Source organism: Haemorhous mexicanus, chromosome 8 (assembly GCF_027477595.1).
Source record: "Haemorhous mexicanus isolate bHaeMex1 chromosome 8, bHaeMex1.pri, whole genome shotgun sequence".
NCBI lineage: Eukaryota > Metazoa > Chordata > Aves > Passeriformes > Fringillidae > Haemorhous > Haemorhous mexicanus.
The window spans coordinates 1,454,437-1,468,926 of record NC_082348.1 but is presented as its reverse complement, the minus strand read 5'-3'; the positions used below and the strand labels follow the sequence as shown (position 1 = coordinate 1,468,926).

Below are 14,490 nucleotides of genomic sequence, written 5' to 3'. Positions count from 1 at the left end.
TGAAAGAATATTGATTTAAGCAGGTGAATGCCTAAGGTTCATTGTTCATTTTGGTACTCTTGCTCTCATTTTATGGGTTTACTTGTTATAAAAAGGATTGTGCTATATGTGCTTTGATCACTAGATGTCACAAAAGGCTCTAAAATAGAGATGAAGATTTTTTTTTTTTTTTTTTTTAAAGTCACATAAAGTCACAAACTCAGAATCATTGATGTTACCGGGGATCACTCAGTTAATTTTTCTCTGGTGGACAACTGCTGCCCTCTACTCACATCTTTACATTGCTCCAACTTCTTGATTGCTTCATACTCTTGAGTTATGGTCTGAGGGAAGTAGCACTTTGTCTTTTCCTCCTCATAATCTGCTTTGTAATTTTTCTAGGAACAAGAGCAACATTCAGTAAGGAACCACAACTGAGCTTTGTCTGAACTGCCAGAGTGATGGGGAAAACAGAACGATTGCCACACTTACATCACTTTTCATAGCTTCAACCTTCATGCAGTGGATTTGATGAGGGTCCTCAAAGCTGCCCAAGTAGTGTCCCAAAATATTCTTCTGATATGCATCTTTATATTTAACCTGCCAGAACAACCATGAGTTGAGAGGCAAAAGGAATCAAGAGGGTCAGTACTGAAGGATAAGCCCCAAGTGAAATACCTACATCACTAAAGTTCTTCAGAGCAGCATCAGTCTGGAACTTGGGTGTCTCACAGTAATTCATCTTGTTTCCTCTGGACTGTTCATAGGCTTCTTTGTATAATTTCTGCAAATCAAATAATACCAGATCATGCAGGAGATTTCACTGCAAGTCACCCCCACCATGTTAAAAATGACAAGAGTAAAACAGAGAAATGATTCCAAGGAAAAGCTTTCTCACAGGACTGAGAAACAGATGGCACTGTTTTCCTAATGGTTTTTAAAATAACTTTTTTTAGGTTTGTAAGGGAAGACAGAAAGGTCTGGCTAATGGTTTTTGGACTTCTGACATTGAGAAATATTCAATCTCTTTTCATACAAATAAAAGAGGAATTGAGAAGATCATTACAGTGAATAACCAAAATATAATATAAAAGTATTATATAAAAGCACCACATATATTACCATTATTAGCTGAAATTCCTTAAACAGTAAGGGAAGAACTGTCCTTTTGTGATTCATTATCCCCAAGGATCTAAATGAACTACCCACTAATTAGCCATCCATGTGCCACTGCTGTTGCTGCACCCATCTGTGAAGAACTCATTTTTTACCTGAATTGTTCTGGCTGGTGCTATCTCATTACAAATATGGGTCTCCAAAACTAAAAATACTACAAGATCCAAAGGAGAAGCTTTGTGAAGAAAGGGTGAGTGTGGTTTCTGGTACATGACTGAAAATGATGTAGCTGCACATTGATAATACTCACATCACTCAGAATATTTCCTGCAGTTTTTAATTGCTTCAGCAATGGGTTCTCTGTAGCAGGGAGCACATTATAATCTGCAACAGCTTTTTTCTTCTCATAGTCTGCTCTGTATTTGAACTTGAAAGAATAAAAGTAAAAAAAGAGGTTTTAAAAACCAGTATTGAAAGCCAAATGCTCACTAACCTGTGTGATTGCCCAGAGCAGCTGTGGCTGCCCCATCCCTGGAGGTGTCCAAGGCCAGGCTGGATGGGACTTGGAGCACCCTGGGACAGTGGAAGGTGTCCCTGCCCATGCCAGGGGTGGCACTGGGTGGTCTTTAAAGTCCCTTCCCACCCAAACCATCCTGTGATACAAATCTATTCTATGATACAATCTTCAACTTTCCATCAAAAACGCCCCTGTTATTTAACTTATGGTGGCCAAGGACAATGAAAGGTCTTGCCAAAAGAATTTCAGCACAGACTTGAGACTGCTGTGAGTTCAGAACTGTCCCCTGGCTGAGCAGCAGCACTCAGCTCCCTCACCTTGCTGACGTTTTCTGAAGCTCGTTTGTTGGCTTCATATTCTGGAGTTTCAGTCTGCATGAAGTAGATTTGGTCTTTCATGTTTTCAAAGTCTTCCTGGTATTTCCTCTGTTAGGAACAGAAACAGACAGAAAACAACACGTTAATTACATTTAATTGTAAATTAGACTCCTACAACAGAGCTTATTCAGGAAATAAGCAATGCCACAAATGGAGCCTCAGTATTTTCCAAATGAACATAAACAGGGATAAAGCTGTTGAAGATTTTCTGCAGGAGTCACTCACCATACTTAGATTTTCTGCGTTCATTTTTGCAACTGCCACGTCATAGCATGGAGTTTGACTCCACTTGCCTTTGATTTTGTTTTTATAGTCCTCATGGTAAATAACCTATAAGGAAACAAAACAATAAAATTGAATTTCCAAGACACAGCTCCATTTTCACCTGACAGGTTCATTTTCCAAAGCTGTCTTTTTACAGCTGCTTCATATTTTTCACCTGCCTTATAACTATTTTAGCAGGTATGGTAAAAAGCACATTAAATATGATTTAGCCAACCTATTTCAGTGTTATTTCTCTTAGTACTTTCCCTGACCTAAAAAGGATAAATAAATCATCTCGAACATATTCCTTTAGTTCTGTTTTCTCCCTGGTCACATAATATCAGGATATTGCCCATTAAGTCAGAATTTACTGGGATTGCTGCTGGAACTGGTTATAAGCAAACCCTTTTAATTACATGGCATTTGTAATTTTCATTATTTATCCAAGCTCACAGAAATCAAGTATTAAAAGTTTAAAGAGTTTTTCTAACAACAAAACACCTGCCTGAGTTTTGACTCTGTTCCAGGGGCATTTTCAGCCACAAGTGCATTACTTTCCATAAAAAATAATACTCCTCCAATGCTTTTTTAACATTGCTGAAGAACATATATACCATAAATAATCTTTTTTCAAAAATCTATATTTTATAGTTCTGGAGATACCTACAAAGCTTATTATTCTATTAATTTCAAAGAATTATGGTACTGATCCTTTTTTTTTACATGTCATAAAATTTTCTTGATGACAATTTAGATTTTAAGCTATGAAAATATAAGATTAAAGAAATTTTCTCTAAATTAATTATTTTACCTTGCAAACAGGTTCAGTGCAATTTTCTTAGTGGTTTCTCCACCATGAGTGAATACTGCAATTCTCTGATCTTAAAATGTAGATAATTTTCAATGCATAATAAAATAATTTTTTAAAAAATAATAATAGTTTAATTCTGAATGGAGTTAAAGCACTACTTCCAAGATTATGCAACTTGGTCCCAATTTCTCCAGCAAAAATTGGTCTTCCTGTGTGTTTTTCCTTTTCCTTAGGTCCCTTTTTTGCTCTCTCCCTGCAGGAGTGGAGTTTGGGCAGAGGTTCTACTCACATCACTCAGCTGCCGTGACACCTTCTTGGCTTGTTCCACATCAGGGGGGTCTGGCAGAGAGGTAAATTTTGCTTTCCTTTCATCGTGCCCCTTTTTGTAGACAATCTGAAAGGATGGAAGAAATAAACATTTATTTGAGGTTCACAGCATTGAACTCTGCTACCGCCACATTAATAAAAGAAGTTCTGCCCACAGCCCCTGCAGCAGGAATTCTTTATTCTGTGTATTACCAGGGAACTTCTGAACCTCGGCAAAAATCACTGAAATCTTCACATGAGAGCTGCAATCCCCTGTTGAAGAGTTCTGTGTATCTAAAGATCAGCAAATCCCAGTCCCACCAATCCCTGGTTTATTTATCACAGTTTTTGGCACATTTGCAGACCCACAAGAGTGACCTGGACTTGGTGTCAACCCTGAGAGTTTCTGCATTTGGGGAGACACTCGAGGTCTTCTTGCTGATTTAAGAAATTAATTATTTCATTCATTCCTAACCCAGCATCCAACTGCCAATGGATTTATACTCCAATATGCTCTACTTTGTACTCCAGTATCAAGTACATATTTTTCTATGAAGTACAACTACTATCAGAACTTACTTAATGCACTTTTATTTTCTGTTCCACTGTGAAGCTTTTTTATCTAATCAAAGTCCATGGCACATCCCAGGTTACACCATAACCCAGCAGCCTTCAGTACCCACATGCAAATCCCTGCTTTGATACTCACATCACTCAGAGTCTTCTGAGCCTGTGCCACCCTTCTGAGCTCTGGACTGTCATTGTAGGGATAAAACAATGTTTTGTCTGCATCCCAGTCTTCAGTATAGAGTTTCTACAAGAAAAATGGAGAATGCTCATTAGTAATTAATTTCTGGCTTTGAAAGCTCATTTTACTTCAGCTGCTTAGATCTGTGGTTAGCTTTTCTTACCTTGCTGAACATTGCTGTGTTTTTTATTGCGTTCACAAGTTCTGGAGCATCAGGGGGAAGCAGGTACTTGTCCTTATTCTCTTCCCAGTTCTGTTTATATAATACCTGGAAGGAAAGATCACCAAGTTGGTCACTCCATCATTAAAAAATATTTACTTCTGTGAATAAACTGCCAGCTTTAAAGTTTGTTTTTTTTATGAAATCAAAGTTTCAGAGCAGTAACATCTGAAGAGAGCAACTGGAAATATTTAACATTGTATTTATATTTGCCTTACTAACTTCTCTGCGATCCCTCCTGTGCTTCCAAACTGTTGCATAAAATTTGCTTTAGCACCCTGATATCAAGACTTTGTTCTTCCCAGTAACCTCAGGATCCACCAGTGTTGGAAAGTCAGCAGTCACTCACCTTGCTCACTTGCTGTGACACTTTCTTTGCATGTTCTATATCCATGGCCTTTTCATCCACGTGGCAAATGGTTCTGGCAATTCCCCCAGCCATGCGGTATTTAACCTGGAACACAACAAAACTCATTGATTCCACAGCAAAACTGATTTAAAAAAAAACCCTTTAAAAAAACCCCATTTTCACCCTTCATATAAACACCCAGAACCTGGATGAACCTAGAAATGCACTTGTTACCCACCTCACTGAGCTGGTCCTGCACTTTCTTGATCCTCCGGATTTCTGGGGTATCGACTGTGGAAGCATATGGCTTTCCTTTTTCTTTTCTGAATTTTTCCTTGTACTTGTTCTGGAAGAAAATAATGATAAAAAAGTAATTAAGACATATCCCCAAGCTCTGGCAGAACTGTATTAGCAATTATTGCCATATTTATCTGGTTAGGACAGGAATTTTGGACAGATTATTCAATAATACAAACTAAAATTATTCAGCTATGTTTGCACTTCTGCTTATTTTAGCCAACTGAGTTTATTCCATTTGACACAACAGGAAAAAAACCATCTCTAACTTCCATCACCTCTAATTTATTATATTCTCCCCATGAGCTTAGTATAGATAAACCCAGATATTTGCTATATAGCTATCAAACAAGCTCTGTAAAACATTTTTAAAGCTGGTGTTCCTCAAGAAATAAGAGACATGGGACAACCTACCTCACTGAATAAGTCCTTCATTTTATTGCTGTGTTCCAGGTAAGGTGTCAGAAACTTGGATGGGTCCACTTTTGTCCGGATTGTCTTCTTCCTGATGGGAGGGGCTGCATCCTCCCCGGAGGGCTGGGTCTGCTCAGCTGTGTAGGTGGTGGTTGTGGTGATCTCAGGGACTGAGTAGTCTGTGCTGATGGTCTCAGTGATCTCAGTGACCACCTGGAGATTTAAAAAAATCAATAATCACTTGTTTTATAACTGTAAAAGTTTGTTACCTTGAGTGTTTTGCACTGCCCTGAGCTGGGTGTGCTCAGCTGTGTAGGTGGTGGTTGTGGTGGTCTCAAGGCCTGAGTATCATCTATGCTGATGGTCTCAGTGACCACTTGGAGATTTTAAAAAATCAATAATCCCTTGTTTTATAGCTGTAAAAGTTCTTTAGGAGAAGAGTTTTCACTGCCCTGAGTTGGGTGTGCTCAGCTGTGTAGGTGGTGGTTGTGGTGGTCTCAAGGCCTGAGTATCATCTATGCTGATGGTCTCAGTGACCACTTGGAGATTTTAAAAAATCAATAATCCCTTGTTTTATAGCTGTAAAAGTTCATTAGGATTAGTGTTTTTCACCCCCCTGAGATGGTGAAAGGGTGCTCTGCTCTCATCCAGATCCACATGGAGAGAGAAAATCAGGGGCACTTTTCCTACTGGGATTACCACTGTGCTCCCTATATATCACCCACCCTAAAAAACCCACAAGGAATGAACTCCCTGGCTGGTTCCTGCATCAAACTCATAGAATTATTCTCCAGAGGGTCTGGGAGAGTGGGACTCCAGCTGCCTCTGCTCTACTTCCATTAATTTCCAATCAATTTAAATGCATTACACACTTGCTTATCAACATAGTCATGCTGCAAGCAATAATTTTAATACTAAGATAATGAAAAGCATCTAAAAATAATTGTCACAACTAAAAAAGATGCTCCAAAACCACTCAAATAAGTGTCAGGTTTTATTTTGTATCAATTAGCTTTATAAAAAATTGCCTTTATAAAGGAATTCATGAAGGTCAGAGTTCTGAGAGTTATTTACATCAATGAGGCAGAGCTGAAAATGCACCAAGAAGTAATAACTTCAGTTTCTGCAGAAGCCCATGCCATAAGGAATATTTTATAACACTGCAGAGAGTTGGGTTATAGCTGTTTCAGAGGTAGAATTTCAAATTATGGCAATCACTCCTTGGTGACCCAAATATTTGTTCCCAGTGACATGATGAAAAATCTGCAAAAGTGTAATTTTTCAGTGAAATTACACAAGGTGAAGGAAGCAGAACTGATACATGTAAACTGATCTTAGATCATCGCACAGCGGGGACTTGAAGCAAAAATAAAGCATTAAGCAGCAATTGTTCACTGATATTTGTGTGTTTAATGTGAAAAATTAAACCTCAGGATACAAAATGCTGCTAATTTAGCGTTTCATGTTAATTACGTGCATTTATGTGCTACATGCAGCATGACAGGGACCTTTACCTCATGTGGCTCGCCCTCCTCAATAACTGTCTCCTCAATGTAGTACTTGGAAAAAAAAAGAGAAAAAAACATCATTGTTAGGCCAGATCAGCAAACTGTAGCTTCTGTGAAGCTGCTTTAAAACACATTTCTGGAGAAACAGGATTTTAGTTCACAGGTGCTTATGGAGTCATTTGGTAACTGTGAATATCTGTTCAAATTTTGCATTAACGGTTGGATTTTTATTCCATACATTCCCCAACTAATAATCGTCCAAATAATCAATGAAAGATTGTTATCTAATTTTACCCACAAGAGGATTTGCTGCCTCTTGTGGGTAAAATTAGATAAGAGGGAAGACATTGATGACCACATTAAAAGAATAAGAATTTAAACCCCAGGATTTTCCTGGTTTTTATTTGGTGACACTCATGACTGTTGTCCTCAACGCTGTTCCTACAAGGACACCAATAATTTCTGGCTGCTGGTTAAACTTTGTTGCTGATCACAACTCTGAGCCTGCTGATTTTTCACCCATTTTACTGCCCATTATCCCCCCCATAATTTATAATCTCATAAATTTGGGGCTAAAACCACAATGGAAGGTGTCCCTAAAGCAGACCAGGTACACAACCTTCACTGGTCTCCCCTTGCCCACAGCAGCTGCGGACTCATTATAAAAATTAATGAGGTTTATCAGCCATAGATTGCTCTTGATAACTCAGTGTTCACTTCTCTGCATGACCTTCATGTCCTTCATGTGTTTAAAAATAACTTCTCAAAGGATTTGATCCACAGCCTTCCCAAAGAAGAAAGTGAGGTTGACCAGCCTGCAGCTCCCCGGATCTTCCTTCTTGCCTCTCTTGAAGACCAAATCCAGCTGAACATTGCCCATGGATGTAGGAATGGAGTTTGTAATGTTTTAAATCTTTACGTTTCTCCCAAGTTGTCTGCTCCTGCTTCCACCTTCAGAATATTTCTCTTTTTTTTTGTGTCATTTTCCTCAGTCAGGAGCTCTGTGTTCCTCCACTCCCCCTTCTGCTCTTTGATTTCTGCACTCTGGGCTGAGCTGTGTGCTCAGGAAAAATCATGCTGGAGGATCACCCAACGACCCTGGCTGCCTTTGCTGCTTCCCAGAGGATTTTCCCTGAGCAGCCCCAATTCTGCTCTTTCGAAGTCTGGGAAAATTCCATTTATTTTGCTCACTGCTCCCTGAATCTTCAGCTCCATTGTCCCGTCGTTACTGCAGACTTTGATCTTTGCATTTTCCACCAGTTCTGCCTTGTTTGTGAGCACCACGTCCAGTGGAGCATCTTTTCCAGCCGGGACAACAGAGTTGGGAAAGGATCCGGAGCCCCAGGAGCGCCTGAGGGAGCTGGGAATGGGCTCAGCCTGGAGCAAAGGAGGCTCAGGGGACCCTTCCGGCTCTGCACAACTCCTGACAGGAGGTGCAGCCAAATCGGCTTTGCTCCCAGGGAATAACTAACAGGATAATGGGACACAGCCCCAGGTTGTGCCAGGGGAGGTTTTTGTTGAAAATTTTGGTTTAAATTCATTCTCCGTCCGCCACTTCCCAGCCGCGGCCGCGCGGTGGCGCCATCCCACGAAAATGGCGGCGGCGCTGAGGGGACCGCCGGGCCCTGCGCCTCCCGCAGCTGCCCCGCTCAGAAATGACGGAAAAAAGCTTTTAAAAACATTGCTGCACGAACAGCACCCGCTGTCTGCGGGGTGTGCTTCAACGGCACTAAGAGAAAATGGAAAAATGCAGGTTTTATGTTGGAAAGTCTCCTCCGAGCGGTAATTGCTTGGAGTCACTTGCCACAACTGCGGGAATGGAAAACTCTTTGAACTTAAATAAAATGTCGTTAAAATTTAAGCCCCTTTCTGAGAGTTTTTCTCAAAGTTAGTTCAAGGGACCAAGCCGTACTTCCCAAGCTGTGACATACTGGGCTGTTCTGAGGTGATTTCCAGGCTGGACCCACCTTCAACAACACCTTCCACAAACCTCCCACAAAATCTCCTACAAAACCATCCACAAACTTTCTGCAAAACCGTCCACAAGCTTTCTTCAAAACCTTTCACAAACTTCCTACAAAATCTTACACAAAAAGCCTCCCACAAACTTTCTACAAAACCTTCCACAAAATCCTCCGCAAAACTTTCCACAAGCTTTCCACAAAATCTTCCACAAACTCCCCTGTGAAATCTTCCACAAATTTTCTACAAAAGCCTTCTCAAAAACCTCAAGTAACTCGGCAGCAAATGTTTGTAGCACTCACTGTGGATTTTTGCACATCCCAAAACAGCTACAACATCAAGTAATGGCTCGTAATTCCAGAGAAAGTTGAAAACCAGCATTTTAAAATCCTTGGCGATGCCTCAGCCACTCAATATTCAACGATCATGTCCTTCTCTTTCAGAAGGTGAATTTCTGATAGGTTTAAAGTGTTGGATTGATACAGGAATTAAGAAAATTCTGGAAAGTCTTAAAATGGTACCAGATGCTGTTGTTCCTATTTTATTTAGCATCTCGCCATGAGTATCCCAAGGGAGGTGACTAAAGCAGTGCCTCCTCAGCCCAAGGGATGTGGTTACAGCAAGGTGGTCATTGAAAATTAAAAACAAAGGATGAAATGGGGCTGTGTGAACAAAAAGCCCAAAATACCATAACTCCTGCTGGAATAAATAAACAATGAGAGCGAATAAGTATCCGTTACATAGAGCACACAATGCACAGGAAACATAAAGGCGATTACAAGTAACATGAGAAGAAGGAATTTAATGAAGGGTTGGTGTCATTGTAGCCTGGTAGTAAAATGACTTTAAAATCAACTTTATGAGTGCTGACACCTATTTTGCAAAATGTATTTAACTACTCTGACTGGCAAATCATTTGGCTTTACTTAATTCACCATTTGAAATATATAAAGCTGGCAGTGCCCTCACACCACCTGAAATCAACAGGTGAACACTGTGCGGTGGCAATGAGTTGTAGAATGTTTACATTTATACCTTTCTTCTGTTCCTCAAACACTGAGTGATTTTTTTACAGGACTTTGTATATTTCATAACACATAAGTTAATTTCAGAGTAGTCGCAATGCAGCAAGTAAGAGCACACTGTTCATTTCATGTACTGTTTCAATAACAAAGTCCTTGTTCCCGTGGCTCCAGCTGTAGGTTGTCCAATTCCTGGGGAATTTTTTATTCAGTTTCCTGAGTTTAAATGACCTACTGGCAAATTAATGGAGATAGAATCATGGAATCACAGAATGCCCTGGGTTGGAAGGGACCTTGAAGATCCTCTATTCCACCCCCTGCCATGGGCAGGGACACCTCCCACTATCCCAGATTGCTCCAGCCTGGCCTTGGACACTTCCAGGGATCCAGGGCCAGCCACAACTTCTCTGGGCACCCTGTGCCAGGGCCTGCCCACCTTCACAGGGAAGGATTTCTTCCTGATACCTAATTTAAATCTACCCTCTGTCAGTTTAAAGTCCTCCTGCCTTGTCCTGTCCCTTAAGCCTGGCTCCATCTCTGCAATGTCTCAGGCTAAATTGGTTTGTGGTGGCACAAAGCTGCTGCATTTCTGCAGAGGCAGGGCTAGAAAGGGGCTTCCAAAGCCATCTTCACCCACGGATTGGGTGACAGAGGGCAAGCCAGGAGGGAAAAGAGCTGGCCCAGTGCATCTATAATTACGCAGGGAGTAATCAGAAAACCTCGCAGTGTGAGTGTGGGATGGTTCCAGTCCTTATTTAAACTGAGGAACTATGACAGGAACCAGGAGACTTTGCTCCCCCGAGAGCAACTGTTGTTGTTGTTGTTTTAGTGATGAAACCATTTAATAGATATCTAATCATCCCTAATCTTCAGAGAGCAAACAGCAACCTCTGCTCCTGAGCAGCATCTCAGCAAGGTGATTAATGCATTCAGTCACAAGGCAGGAAACAAACATTTCTACTCTACATTTTCTTCTTACCTCCACAACTTCCTCATATTCTTCTTCCTCCATTCTGAGGGTTTGCTTCTGTCTCTCCCCACTCACTGGTCACACAGCAGATGAAAATGTGAATAAATAGTATTAGCCCATGACTGAAAGTACCATGAGAAGGGACAAGTCAAGCTCAGAAAGCACTTGGGGTCATGGTTAGTAACTAGTCAGACCCTAAATAAAGTTGGGATCTGACATTACTTGGACTGTTATGGAAAAACATTGGATTAAGTTTCAAAGATACTGATATAAATTACAATTCTGGACAAATAACCTCATTCCAATTATAACACCAACTCTGGAACCAATGAAAATAAAATAAAAGCGATAAATAAAATAAAAGAGATAAAGAAGAGATCTCTTGAAACATGATATTTTCATTACAAGAGAATTATTTGAAGCATTTTTCTTCTCTCTATGACTATTCTACTCTATTTCATTATATCATTCAAGCTCCTGTTTGAGTGGGAGATTTATATTCTACAAATTTCATTCATAAGTAAGAGCATAATGTAGAAAAATATTGTAAATATTTTTTGAAGTGACCTTAGGTTAATGAGGCAATTTCTGTCTTCCCAGCATCAGCCTACAGAGATGCTCTGGGGTTGGGTTTTTTTAAGCTCTTGTGGGTTTTTTCTCTCTGTTTCTTCAGACCTGGAAAAGATGAAAATCCATAGAGTTGGCTGAAGTACAAAGCACAGATTAGTGTCAGACCCTTTGAACTAATTAATTAACACACTGATTTCGCTGTGAGGCAAAGCTACAATTTTCCACCAGAGTCTGCAGCCCTGTTTCTAATGTTGGGAGGGGATGAGGCTTTGGAACAGCTGCTCCTGAGTCCAGGGATATTTGCCGTGTAAGCTAATCCTGCCAACTGACGGGGCACTTGGGTTGAGCTGGCTAAACTGCAATTCCTTCTGAGGCAAGGGAAGTCAAGTCATGCAGGTTAAATATAGGAACACAGAATACTGGCCCTTTTTAGTCCCAACAGGCTGAGAAAAATGGCCAAAAATTAGTTGGGAAAACCATGTTTTATTCTATTGAAATAAATTAAGAGTAACTCAAATAACGAGGGACAAGTCATGTGAAGCAGTAGGCAGAGGTGTATGAATAAACTCAAGAAGTGGTGTTTGCATATAAACACAACCTCTTCAACCTGTCACTGTTACAACCTTCAGCCACACTTCCAAACCCCATTTCAGGTCTTTTCCACCTCCTCCAACCCACAGCCAGTTATTCAGACAGAGAAACTGACTTCCATGGGCCAAGCACAACAAGTATTCCCAAAAAACTACAGAATGGGGAAACAGCTCAAGATCCTCTTCTAAGGAAAAGAAGTGAAATGCATTTAAAATGTCCTTACCAGCGACATCCAGTAAATATCCTTTGGAGCAAAGGCTCTCCAGTCTTCCCTCCTGAGCAGCACTGGGTGAGAGCGAGGGGCTTTGGTGGCTCCGGTGACGTGTGTGGCCCACACAGCCAATCTGGCTCCAGCCCGCTCGAGTTTCAGCCCTAAATATACTCGGTGACCCCGAGGGAGGGCACCTGTTCTCAGCAGCATCAGGGACAGGGAGCTGGGCACCTCCGTGCTCCTCAGGAAACCCAAAACACACCAGAGCTTGGCTGGAGCTCGCCAGGGCTCAGTGAGGTGGAGCCCCAGGCAAACCCAAGGGAGTGCTCCAATGGAATAAGCATAATTACCAGAGTTGATAATAATATTGAATTTCAGTTGGTGGAGGCAATTTCATTCCTATGATGTACCTGAATAAACAGCATCCAAATTCAAGAATTTCTGCACTTGAGGAGTCCACACTGCAAACTACATTTTAGTATAAACATGTCTTTAATTTCACCTTGTAAGGACACCTGAAGTGCTTTTTCACCTTGATGCAAATCGTGTGTCAGTGTTTTTATCACTTATGAAATGTTTCACAGCTGAGCACACAGACCCAGGAACATGTGAAAAGTGACTGTTTGCAGGGAAGGAACCCAACAAAGGGCCAACATCCCTGGTGAAGGAAGTTCAGGAAGAGTTGATAAACAGATTAAGTGACAGGGGAGCAACCCTGGTATTTTGGAAGGTCAGGAATGCTGTGATGTGTGGAGCAGAAGCAGGGTGATGATAACAGACGTGACTTCTTAGGGGGTGACTCGGCTGACAAATGGAGTTGACTTTGGTTCTTCAAGGAGGTGCATTCAAAAGCCAATATCAACAATGATCCCTTTCCAGGTGCTAGATCACATAATTCAATAAATGGTTCTCAGGAGCCCTTCAGAGACATCTTTTTCTTTAACTCTTTCCAGAAGTTCATATTTATATCCAGATGAAATATCATATCTCATTCACCTCTGCCAAGTATTTTAGACTCTGCCCAGAGCTGCAGAGCCCTCCCTGTCTCCTTTGGCCAAGCCATTTTCAATTACTCTGCATTTTGCTTTACTAGGCAGTCCTTCCCCTTTTAATCTGATTTCTGTTTATTTAACTTTCTTAATCTCTTTTGAAATTGTCTAGAAATTAGCACAGCATGTTGCTGGAGTCTCTGAGAGCAACCTCAATGTAACCTGCTGCTCTCTGCTCCTGATCCTCCATGTGTGCACTCCAGAAATAACTCACGGGCCCCTTTTCCTCCCAAGAGCTGCTTCTCAATAGATTGGATGCCAAACGTGACAACTTCATCATCAATAACAAACCTTAATGGAGTGAAGGGCCAGCTTTCCCTATTGAACTTGTAATTCATTATTGTCATTCCAGCTCAGTCCTGGAGTTCCTGCAAAGAATTTCTCCCTCAGTGATACTGTGCAAGCCCTGTGTTACTGGAACATCACCTTCAGATTTTACACTGCTGTTTGACATCTTGTTTAGAAAGACACCAAACAAGGCTGAAATTACACGCAGGACAGCAGCACCCCTTTTTCTGCCACTGAAATGCAGCTGTCTGGAGTGTGGCAGATCTTCAGCAGCACAGCTCAGGGCTGGAAAAAAGCATGGAAGAACCCATGGAAATTACAGAAGGGGGCTGAGAACAAAAAGATTATTGGTGAAATGAAAAGTTAGGCTGAATGTAAGATTTTTGTTCTGCCATTGGAGCAGGAAGAGGGGTAGAGGTTGCTCTTGGGTCACTTGAGAAAATATTTCAGTTCCTCCTTTTTGCTTCTTTGTTCCCTCAGCTCCAAATCTCAAGGAACAGCTGTGAGAAAACTGTGGCCATTGTGTGGGAAGAAAAATCCCAGGATCCCTGAGGCTGGAAAAGCCCTCTCAGCCCACTGAGTCCCAGCTGTGCCCAATGCCCACCTTGTCACCAGCCCAGAGCTCTGAGCACATCCAGGAATTCCTTGGACACCTCCAGGGATGGGCACTCCAAACCTCCCTGTTCCTAGCATGTATGAGGTAAAGGGAATACTAATGGTTAATATTCCTTTTTTCTTTTAAAGTGCTTTGTTGGGAAAATTTATGTCTGACTCTGATTTCTGATGGAATAGTCACAAAACCATAGAATCATTAGTGCTGGAAAAGGCCTCCAAGATCATCCAGTCCAGCTTTTGACTTTGTTGTGAAAATACTTTCTGGGGGACAAATATTTCAAAAGCATTAACTGTGCCCTAGGTGGA

At 41.2% G+C, this 14,490-nt stretch overlaps 1 protein-coding gene across 24 annotated transcripts in view; it reads right to left on the bottom strand.

Annotated features, from left to right (window-relative positions):
* Positions 1 to 12,352, bottom strand: part of NEB (nebulin) — a 99,633-nt gene extending 87,281 nt beyond the window's left edge. For all 24 annotated transcript variants that reach the window (XM_059852461.1, XM_059852462.1, XM_059852464.1 and 21 more), the window contains exons 1-16: positions 12,245 to 12,352; positions 11,428 to 11,535; positions 10,870 to 10,934; positions 6,913 to 6,957; positions 5,399 to 5,611; positions 4,926 to 5,033; positions 4,688 to 4,792; positions 4,282 to 4,386; positions 4,080 to 4,184; positions 3,354 to 3,458; positions 2,215 to 2,319; positions 1,930 to 2,037; positions 1,406 to 1,522; positions 662 to 763; positions 472 to 579; positions 273 to 377 (exon numbers count right to left, since the gene is read on the bottom strand). In XM_059852461.1, coding sequence (XP_059708444.1) covers positions 273 to 377; positions 472 to 579; positions 662 to 763; positions 1,406 to 1,522; positions 1,930 to 2,037; positions 2,215 to 2,319; positions 3,354 to 3,458; positions 4,080 to 4,184; positions 4,282 to 4,386; positions 4,688 to 4,792; positions 4,926 to 5,033; positions 5,399 to 5,611; positions 6,913 to 6,957; positions 10,870 to 10,902 — 1,464 coding nt within the window. In that variant the 5' untranslated portion in view covers positions 10,903 to 10,934; positions 11,428 to 11,535; positions 12,245 to 12,352. The remainder of the gene's footprint in view (positions 1 to 272; positions 378 to 471; positions 580 to 661; positions 764 to 1,405; positions 1,523 to 1,929; positions 2,038 to 2,214; positions 2,320 to 3,353; positions 3,459 to 4,079; positions 4,185 to 4,281; positions 4,387 to 4,687; positions 4,793 to 4,925; positions 5,034 to 5,398; positions 5,612 to 6,912; positions 6,958 to 10,869; positions 10,935 to 11,427; positions 11,536 to 12,244) is intronic.
* Positions 12,353 to 14,490: the final 2,138 nt, after the last annotated feature.